The sequence below is a fragment of the Acomys russatus genome, chromosome 24, assembly GCF_903995435.1.
Source record: "Acomys russatus chromosome 24, mAcoRus1.1, whole genome shotgun sequence".
Classification (NCBI taxonomy): Eukaryota; Metazoa; Chordata; class Mammalia; order Rodentia; family Muridae; genus Acomys; species Acomys russatus.
The window spans coordinates 1,737,613-1,749,069 of NC_067160.1; the positions used below are offsets into that span (position 1 = coordinate 1,737,613).

General features: G+C 35.8%; 2 protein-coding genes across 2 annotated transcripts; one reads left to right on the forward strand and one right to left on the reverse strand.

Annotated features, from left to right (window-relative positions):
* Positions 1-2,360: 2,360 nt before the first annotated feature.
* LOC127207146 (olfactory receptor 5M11-like) lies at positions 2,361-3,344 on the forward strand. The gene has a single exon (XM_051166496.1). It carries the CDS (start codon positions 2,361-2,363, stop codon positions 3,342-3,344), a length of 984 nt encoding a protein of 327 aa, XP_051022453.1.
* Positions 3,345-7,880: 4,536 nt separating this feature from the next.
* Positions 7,881-8,816, reverse strand: LOC127207147 (olfactory receptor 5M10-like). The gene has a single exon (XM_051166497.1). The coding sequence runs from the start codon at positions 8,814-8,816 to the stop codon at positions 7,881-7,883; it is 936 nt and encodes a 311-aa protein (XP_051022454.1).
* Between the last annotated feature and the right edge of the window lie 2,641 nt (positions 8,817-11,457).

Here is an 11,457-nt window from a genome sequence, read left to right on the forward strand (position 1 = left end):
ATCTCCACTGTGGACATCACCACACAGAAGCTTGCTAAGGCTCCCGTTCCGTTGTTGGTCTCCACTGTGGACTCCACCACACAGAAGCTTGCTAAGGCTCTCATTCCGTTGTTGGTCTCCACTGTGGACACCACCACACAGAAGCTTGCTAAGGCTCTCATTCCGTTGTTAGTCTCCATTGTGGACTCCACCACACAGAAGCTTGCTAAGGCTCCCGTTCCGTTGTTGGTCTCCACTGTGGATGGAGCTACGACTCAGCTCTAGACCTGCTTCCAGGTTGATAACCACTGGTCCAAAAATGTGTGAATGTGTGATTTTATTAAAACAAGAGAGTAGTTATAGTTCAAAAGGTGTATATATTGTCGGTCCTCCTGGACTTCTGAGATGTGATATAATGAGTAAGGGTAGCTCACATTGTCAGTCCAGATTCAACTTTAATTTTCTTTCTGATAGTCTAATGTGAAAATGTTAAGGACTAATTGCAAAGATTGGGTCAAGCACCATCAGCATCCTCAGAACTAGCCTCATTATTTAAATAAATCCTTAGTTGCTTCTTTCTGTAATTTTGATTCCTCCTAATATATTCCCCACCTGGCAGTCAGTATTTTTAGTTATTCATGCCCTGGAAATATCAGAGAGGTAAGAAATCTACATACCCAGAAAAAAAATATCAGCTGCCATGAGTTATAAAACTATATTATTGCTCCAAATAATGATTTATTTAATATGTGATGTTTCAAGACTTGTAAATGTTCTGGATAATATGATACAAATTAAGATTTTTTTCCCAAATGCAGCAACTAATAGTTGAATAGAAAAATCACAGATTAAAAACATAATTTCAGAAGGAAAAGTAGAACTTAGGTATATGGATGATGGACTCTAAACAACTGCTTAGATCTCACACTTGCAGGTTATCATTGCTGGTCTCTGTATGATCATCCAGTAGCCCCATTCCCCTAATTACCTATGGAGGGAACTATACTAGCCAATCAGGAGTCCTTGTCCCTTATTGGGAGCGCCAACAGTGGAGTCGAGCCCCGTGTACTGTAGCAGAGTTAAAGAAGTTGTGTATGCTTCAAGGGCTGTAAATTCTCCTGTATTGTACGTGATAATCAACTTAACAAATCAGCTGCTACAAAGAGGGAAGTTCTTCAATGTTAGAAGTAATTTTAACATTCCCTTTTGTTAATGAGCGACAGAGAGAGAGAGAGAGACAGAGAGAGAGAGAGAGAGAGAGAGAGAGAGAGAGAGAGAGAGAGGGAAGGGGAAGGGAGGGGAGGGGAGAAGAGGAGAGGAAAGGGAGGAGGTGTGTGTGTGTGTGTGTGTGTTCAGTTCTCAAATGCAATGTGACAACATGGAAGGAGCTTCATGGAGTTCTTATATTAACAGAACAAAAGAAGTTTAAAGTTAAGGCATATTTAAACTATGTTAATGGAAACATAAGTGAGAAGTTACAGTAAGTAAAGGAATCTCATCTGTAGGCCTCAGAGGCTGTCTGATATGCTTAGCTTTTCCTTTGGAGGAGAATGAGAGGGTTTTTAAAATCAATTTAAATATTATTGGTTTTTTATTAATTCATTTACTTTAAATCCTGGTTTTAACCCCCTCACTACTCTCCTCCCAGCCCCACCCTCTTTCCCCCATCCCTCATGTCCTATTCCTCAGAAAAAGGGACACCCCTATACATTAAGTCAAGTCACATAGGACTGAGTTCCTCCTCTTGCCCTGTGGCCTGGCAAGGCAGTCCTGGCAGGGGAAAGTGATTGAAAACATGCAACAGAGTCAATTACTAGCAGACCCACAGGTAGCCTGAACTCCTTATCGGCTACACCTACATAGAGGACCTAGGTCCAGTGCACTCATGGTTTTTGGTTGGCGCTTCAGACTCCATGGGCCACTCTGGACCCTGATTAGTTGGCTCTGTTGGTCTTCTTGTGGAGTTCTTGTTGCCTCTAGGTCCTTTTATCCTTCCTTCCATGACTCCCTATGCTTCCACTAATGTTTGGCTGTGGGTCTCAGCATCTGTTTTGAAGATGACACGTCTAGGGTATACCGTACTTGAGAACAAAGTTTTACTTTAGTACATTCAAAAGGGTTTTTTTTTAATCAGTTTCAGCATGTTGGATCTTATAAAGAGGAGGGTAAGGGGTAGATCTTTAGGGAATTGTATTCAGACCACATCCCCAGGTGGCCATAGTCATTGATGTTTATATCAGATAGTCAACTATTCAGGCAGTTTGTTTTAATATTATCCCATATTGACGACTAAAGAACTTTTTTTTTTAGTGTTTGAGCACTAATTTGAGTTTTCCAGGTAACTTAAGTAATATCTCTTGCTCATTCCGTTCTTAGGGAATATGAAGGCATACTCAGATGCCAAGCACAATGGCACTGAGGCAACTGAGTTTATTCTTCTGGGACTGAGCACCAGGCCAGAGCTGCAGTCAATTCTTTTTGTGGTGTTTCTCGTGATTTACCTCATCACACTGACAGGGAACTTTGGCATGATCTTGTTAATCAGGTTCACCCCCAGGTTGCAAACCCCCATGTATTTTTTCCTGTCTCACTTGGCATGTGTGGATATTTTTTACTCAACAAATGTCTCTCCTCAGATGCTTGTTAATTTTCTATCTGAGAAAAAAACCATTTCTTATATTGGATGTCTGGCTCAGTGTTTTGTTTTTGTCACTCTGCTCCTAACTGAATATTACATGCTTGGTGCCATGGCCTATGATAGGTACATGGCAATTTGCAACCCTCTACATTACAGCACAAAAATGTCTCGGCCTGTTTGCATTTGTTTGGTCACATTCCCTTACTTGTGGGGTTCTATGGTGGGCACAATGCAGGTGATACTGACCTCACGTCTATCCTTTTGTGGACCCAACACCATCAACCATTTCTACTGTGCTGACCCTCCCCTCCTGATGTTAACGTGTTCCGACACTTATATCAAACAAACTGCCCTGTTTGTGTCAGCTGGGATTAATCTCACAGGGTCCCTTCTCATCATCCTCATTTCCTACATTTTTATCTTTGTCACCATCGTGAGGATCCGTTCCAGTGAAGGGCAGCGGAAGGCGTTCTCCACCTGTGGCTCACACCTGACAGCTGTCACTATGTTCTACGGGTCCCTCTTCTGCATGTACCTGAGACCAGCAAATGAGAAGTCTGTTGAGCAAGGCAAAATTGTGGCAGTGTTTTGTATTTTTGTGAGTCCCATGGTGAATCCATTTATTTACAGCCTGAGAAACAAGGATGTGAAGCAGGCTCTGAGAAGAGTGTTTATAAGAAACCTCTGTAAAGTGCAGAAAAATTCAGAACCTACCGTCTCTCACTAAAGCAAACTACATCCTCAATTGTCAAAACTATACTCTCAATTGTAAGAGATGCTACGTGTTTGAGACACAAGGGGTGAGAGGTGGAGATGGAATTATGTAAATACAATACTATATATGACCTCCTGCCAAATTTTAAGAAGTTTTTAAAAATTCTCTGATATATTGTACTTGAATGTGGCTCTTTGAAATGGAAAGAATATGTTTTGAGTGTATAACTTGGAATCAAGTTGCTGGAGGAGGTTATTGAAAAAAATTCAATCCCAGACATCATATCTCATGATTAAACATTTCCTGAGTTTAGTCTTAATGATAACTTCTCTCTAGTATATCCTATTTAGCAGATAGTCTCTTCCACTCACTTTATAGAGCTTTACTGAGTGACACCTAGAAACATTTTTGACCCAAGGTGAGTTACAATGTATTCCCTGAATGTTTTTAAATTTTTATTAATTAAACATTTTTATTTTTTACATATACATTTATATTATTATACATATATACAATAAACTACCAATAGCAAGAAGAGCCATGACACAATCAGGAATTATATAAATGTTGCATTCTTTTTATTTTGGCTATTTGTATTTGACAGCCTTGAAGAAAACATCTTTCCTATCTTGGTGCATCTAAAATTCTGAATGTAAATCAATCTCCATCACATCTTGTCATTATCAACTTAAAACATCTGTCTTGACCTAAAAGTCTTTTAACACCTAAGCAACTAAGCCTCATTGTAAAACTAAGCTGCCTGGCTTTCAACTCCATCAGAGATGTGAAAAGGAATAAACATGATTACCTGAGTATGACAGGAGTGTAGGTTAAAGTTTACTACCTGAATAGTCACCCAAAACTGTCTATTCAGCCTTCTGGCCTGAATTTAAAAACATGATTTCTGTCCCTGTGATGATGAGACAATCCATTTTGGCATATAAATTCTTTTTAATATTTAGGTAGCATTTTCTCCACCTTCACAAAGATATCTATACATACAAGTTTCTACTTTTAACTGGCTAGTAAACAAATTATCAGCTAAAGTAACAGAAAATCTTAGATAGTCGCTGATGCTGATGAGAGACAGGGAGTACTTGCCATCAAGTATTAGTCAAAGGTATAAATTATTAGTCACTTTTTGGAAGTTAATTTCCACCAAAAGAAATCAGCTTGAATTTTGAAATATTTGAAGTATTTATTTTTTTTGTGATCGTATTGTACATTGCCTTTAAATTTCTTTTATTTTTATTTTATTAAAATATATTTTTGAAGGGTTCTAGCAGGGTCTAGCATGCCACAGGCAGGTCTTGAGTTCTCTACATGTTTCTCTCATGCTGAACCTCTGCATTATACCCCTAGAGCTAGCCACCAAGTTCTGTTCCTTTATTTGCCCACTTTGGTATGCTTGACTCATTCCTGAGCCTGATCACCAAGGTCCGATACCAAAATTACAAGGTCTGGCAATTAAAAGTCTCCATTTGGATACCCTAATTAACATGCTCAATGAGAATTTACAACCCACCCTAGCTCATTCTAACACTGACCCTCTTCTCTTTGTTTCTTAAATTTCTCTTCAAATTACACCTTCAAAATTATTTGCTGTTGTTTCTGCTTGATTCAGATTCAACTATCTTGTTTCGTTGCCCTGATAAATAAAGGATCTTTTTGTGTAGGAAATTGGAGTTTGGGTGTGGTTTGTACATAATCTGGGGTCCAGAGGGAAGCACCCTGAAACCCTTCATATTTTTAATAAAATATATTTTGAATGTTCCCCTCTCCTAACTCCTCTAAGATCTTTCCCTCTCTTTTGAATTCACACGTTTTCTCTCTCATCTTAGAAAATAAACAGGCAGTTAAAGACCAACAATAAAGTGAAAACAAACAGACTAGAATAAGAAAAAGCAAAGCAAAGCAGAAAAAAGAACCAAGATAAAGCACAAGAAATACACATAAATACGTATGTCCATACACCATTTAACCCAGTAATTCTATTCTGTGTTATATATCTTAAATCGGTGGTTTCCAATCTTCTTAAAGCTACAATTCTTCATGTTTCAGTGATCCCAACCATGAAATTTTTTATTGCTACTTTAAAACTGTAATTTTGCTACTGTTATGCACTGTCTTGTAAATATTTGGTGTACAGAACATCTAATATACAATCTCCACAGGGTTTGAGACCCACAAGTTGAGATCCACTGTCCTAACGAGAAAGTCAAAGTCATGTGAACAAAACAATGTGAATTAAGCACAAACATTAGAATTTTTTCAAAAATTTGACTTTTTCTTCAAGAAGTTATTCTCTCTGCCTAAGATGTTAAATTTTAAGAATACAATAATTATACTTTTACTATGTCATTTTGATGATTGAAGCAAATGGTGATGTGAAATGCAGCAGCTATGCTATTAAATGTCACTCACAAATATTTTTATGCCTATTGATTCATGTTTTATCATACTTTAAAAGAACTATTGAGAAGGAATATGCCTAATGATCACAGTGTGTAATGGAGCACATATTTCTGCATATAAATATTAATGAAATATATATAAAGATTAAAATTAGGTCAACCACTTCTACTAAGAAGTGCCATGTCTGAAATTAAGTTTTTCTAAGACATAAGAGTTTGACAAATTTTTATATGAGTTTGACAAATTTTTAAAAATAGTTGTCCAATACCAAATAGCCCTAATAGTGTATATTTACAAGTGATTATACAGATTTATCAGGCTGTATTTATGTATTTATGATTGTGTGTGTGTGTTTAAATATAAGAAGAAAGAGGACGTGAATGTTAAGAGTTCAAGGAGTGTACACATGAGAGGCTTTGTAAAAGTTGGAAGGTCATGAGAGGCTTTGTAAAAAGGTTGGGAAGGAGGGGAAATGACGCAATTATATTATAATATCAAATCAGCAACTAAAAGTCACTAAAATAAGTATAGAATTATTTAGGTAATACAATGTGTATTTTGCAATGACTATAAAATATATATGTCAAAACCAGTTAGAATCTGGACTTCAAATCATTTTTATGGTTATAAATGGAAGCAACACTGCAAAGTTTGGTATACGTGAAAATCTCCCAGAACAAATAATTTAACTCATGAAAATGAAGTAGGACGAGGGGTTATATTACGAAATGGGCTTTTGTCATTCTCTTTCTTTCGTTGCTGACACCAAAAATCACCTTTTCTTAAATCACACTGTGTTATAACACTACTAATAAAGCACTGTCTCTTATAGTATTGCTTCTGAAAGAGGAATCTTATAGAAATTAGATTTATTCAGTAAACAAAAACTCTAGAATGATCCAGCTTTATAAAAACTACAGACGGTTTATTTTCTACAAATATCAGTTATACATTTTACAGCAAAGAGTCTTAAAGAACAGCTGTATGTTGATTTCAGTGAAAACATTAAGAACCAAATAGTTTTGGGAATTCAATGAAACTTACCTATATATGTTTCACCATACAACAATCTCATTGTCTAGTAATGAATGAGTTAAGATTAAGGAGATTAATTTTCTACTTCACCTTTTCTGCTATTGATTTTGTTACTAGTTTTAGTTTGTAACACAATAACAACTTTATCTAGGAAGTAAGATTGCATTGACTTTGGATCACTGGTATTTATATACTCATCCAATGATAATAACCAAAGTTAAAGAGACCATGAATCTGAGAGGGAGTCAAGAGCAAAGCATGGGGGAAGTTGGGGGAAAGGAAAGGGAGAAAAAAATCTAATTATATTTTCCTTAAATATAAAATTATCACAAACATTAAGATGTCAGCGACTGTGAATCTCATAAACAGTGAGATTATACTCAGACATTTTTTCCAACAAGTATTCATGGGTATACAAACATCAATGGGTAGACCATATTTTTCCAAAATATCAAATTTTAGATATAAGAGACAGTACTGAAAAAATATGCAGAGTATATGGCTAACATGGCTTCATTAATACTCTTAGCAATATATGAGTAGATGTCATTCAACAGAATGTTTTCAAACTTGCAGATGATAACAAATACTACTCAATAGATAAGATGGTGACTGAATGCTTTGTTTTGAGAAAACTAACAGAAATCTTAAGATGATGATCCATAGCTTTAATGTTTACAAGAATGCTCAACTAATTATTGAGACATCAGACTTAGTTCTTCATCTAAGTCAGTGTATCAATAATGATCTAATGACTCAAACATTTAAAAATACTTCAGGTATGTGTTTTTAATCATATTATCCCAAGAAGATGAACTGTAAGGGTTAAAATGAACAAAGATAGGTAATCATGTACACCTAACAGAAACAAGACATTGTATGGAATCATTGAACACCAAGAAAAGACTATTGTTTTTCTGCCAAGAGATGTATTTTTCAATGTCAGCATTACATATTTTACCAAATATTTTTCTAAAGATACTAATTTCAACAATCAATTAGGAAAATCAGCAAAATCTTCTAGTTTGAAAAATGTCTTGACACGGAGGCAAATGTGTGCTTTAAAATGACTAAGTTAAAGATGACATAAATTGACATTTATTGAAAGTTTTTGCCTTTAATGAACTGTTTCATGGCACTGATGACATCTTTGTTTCTTAAGCTATAGATCAAGGGGTTCAACATTGGACTCAAAAAAGTGTAAAAAACTGCAATTATTTTAGACTCCTCCACAGACTTCTCTGAGGGAGGTCTTAAGTACATGCAGAAAAGTGTTCCATAAAATATGGTCACTGTTGTCATGTGAGAACCACATGTAGAAAAGGCTTTTTGTCTTCCCTCAGACGAACGGATCCTCAAGATGGCTGCAAAAATATACAGATAGGACAGGAGAATGACAGAGAGAGAACTCGACAGAGTAAAGCCAGCTACAACAAACATGGCCGTCTTTTTGACATGAGTGTCAGAACAGGCCAGCATGATGAGAGGAGGGTCTGCACAGTAGAAGTGGTTGATTACATGGGAGCCACAGAAGGACAGGTGGAAAGTGAGCAGAGTCTGAGAGAGCCCATTCAGGAAGCCAAACACATAAGGGAATGTGACTAGAGAGATGCAAACAGTCTTGGACATCCTAGTACTGTAGTGCAGAGGGCTGCAAATGGCCACGTAGCGGTCCAGAGCCATTGAAGCGAGGATGTAAAACTCAGTGATCACCAGAGCAATGAAGAGGAGACATTGGGTGAAGCATCCGGCATAGGAGATGGTCTTCTGGTCTGAGATGAAACCACGCAGCATGTTTGGGGTGACATTGGAGGAATAGCAAATGTCTACAAAGGACAGGTGCCCAAGGAAGAAGTACATGGGCGTTTGCAGGTGGGAATTGGTCTGAATCAGCACAATCAGGCATAGGTTTCCTGCCAATGTGATGGCGAAGATGACCAGAAACACCACAAAGAGGATCCTCCCAAGTACTGGGCTGTCTGTGAGCCCCACAAGAATGAAATCCATCACTGCAGTGTGGTTTAGGGAAGTCATTTTCTTAGTCTGTAAGTGACAAGACATGTGATCAGTGCCTTATGTTTTGTACTGTCCATTAATTACACTTATTTCTTCATGTCTTGCTATTCATCTGTAAAACCACTACTAAGTCTGCACCTTAAATGTTCTGTGTGTATCTTACCCTACATCTTGATTTCTATATCTCTTTCATTCTTTCTGTATGTATTACACACACACACACACACACATACACACACACACACACACACGTACATGCATGGAGAGAGAGAGTTCTGAATCACTCCCTCCACTCCTTGTACCTTACATATTTTATCTTTATATAGGCCTATGTTTTGAAAGGCCATACTTTTGTTATATTTTCTAAACTTTCCAGAGAAAAAGTAAAATCAAAAGATAGAAATAAGGAACATTAATATAACTCCTGATTGTTCTATTGTTCTTGATGTATGTAGTTTATTTTATATATGTGTAATAATATAAATGTATACGTAAAATAATTTAAAACTGTAAATAAATAAATAAAAATTAAATTAAATTAAATTAAATTAAAAAAGAAATGTAGCTGGTTAATTCTATATAAAACCTAACTAGTAATGTATGTTGGGATTTCCACTTGCCTCAGGAGTGCTCTCTCATTTCAGATATAAAATAAATAAGAATAGTAACATTTTTCTTTTCAGCTAAAATTCATAGATTTCTTATTTATCTTTAGAATTCTACAGAGATATCTAAAGAAATTTAATCATAAAAGTAGTCTTATAATATGTAACAAAGACTCAGATCCAAATATTAATCTTTCTTATTGACAGTTCAGATATTTATTCATGTGCACATACAAATGATATTTTTGTCCCATTATTGGAGCATATAGCAGTAAACAAAATCTGTCAATTCCTGAAGCACACATAACACTGTAGCTATTAACCATAGATAAAACTTCAAATAAAATGAGCCATTTTTAGGTGTTAGAAAGCATGTTCATATGAAGATAACATTTATATAATGAATAAAAAATGCAACTGTCTTAGTACAAGCATGAATTTTTGGTTCCCCTTTTTATGTTAATAAATCATTCATTAAAGTATGACCATGAGGAAGGACAGGTATTTTAACAATGGCCTCTCTATTATTGTGCATGTGAATATACAAAACCCCATAACTTAGCCTTCAGGCATGGCACATTCAGACAGCTACTTGCTTGTTCTCCAACGATACATGCATATGACACGGGTTCTGTGGTAACACAGAGAAACATCAACATATTAACAGAAAGGTCAAGGGAAACTCAGTAAATATGTTTTTTTTTACAGTTATAAGACTATACACAGACATTCAAGATACATTTTTACTTACCAAATGCAGAAAATAACTACCTATGGATATGTATGCACTATATATATTACAAAGACAAGGTGAGAGATTTATGTATTTACTCAGAATAGTCTCATGAGTTTCCAAAAATAACTATAAATATCCAATTAAAATAGTCTTTAATTCTCGGAGGAAGACCTTAATTTGATAGTTTGAGGAATTGTATCTCCTTTGAGGCCAAATGCTCAATCTAATTTGTATGTTCACATCTTCCCATCCTGTGCATTAAATCTCATCATGTCAACCTGGTATTGCAGTTCTGCCTAAAATAATTCACACAAAGGATACAAAAGGAGATTGTATACCAGACATTTAGATATGATAGGCAAATAAGAGAAGGAGTTTACTTGTTTGTTTTTATTAAGTATACTATATGTAAACTTCTGTTTCTACTTATGACCCCAAAATGAAGCCAAGCAAAGGAAGTTGTGCTGTATGTGATGTTTAAAAAAAACATTGAGAGGAGATTTCTGCAAATCCATTAATCTGGAGTGAAAGAATGGATCAAGCCTGAGGTATTTTATAGATCATGGCTTCAGGACTTACACGGGAATTAATTGGCCTGTGGAGTTACTGTTATCAAGACACTAAGAAACATATATAAATCTGAAAAACATGATCATTCACAAGTTAAGTGACTTACAATTTGGTAATTGAAAGGGAAATTTAATACTAGATTTAAGAAGGCTTGAATACTGGTTAAGGAGGCAATTCTAGGTGGGTGAAGGAGGTGGCAAATGTTTTTATTAGCAAGGGTCTTTCAATGCACACATAAGTCCAATTCAGGTCACTAAGTGTGTCAAAATATACTGTGGCCATTACAGGAGAAGCATCCTAAATCTCTGTAGCTATCTAAAAATTTTTAATGAGGAATAAGCAATCTTTTCTACATATAGATGTAGAAATTATAAACGGGTGAATCATTTTCCAAAACTTCTCTACTTCCATTATGATGAAACAAAATTAGTACAAAATAGCATAGCTTGGTTTTAAATTCTACCACACTCTGGAGATTGGGAGATTTGGAATAGTAAATCCTAATGAAATGTCTCCAAAGTTCCATCTGAACTTTCACATGATGAGAATACATAGGAAGAAGTTGACAGTAAGATCACAGAGGAATTCTGACTCACATTGAACTCCCAGCTTGGTAGGATTTCTGATCTCCTGTGTTCTTTCCCTCTCAGTAAGGCCTTACTGGTCTACTTAACTTATTAAAGAATTCCCTTCAAATTTAGATAATATATTTTTATAACAGAGTATCTGAGTGATTTAGATATAAATT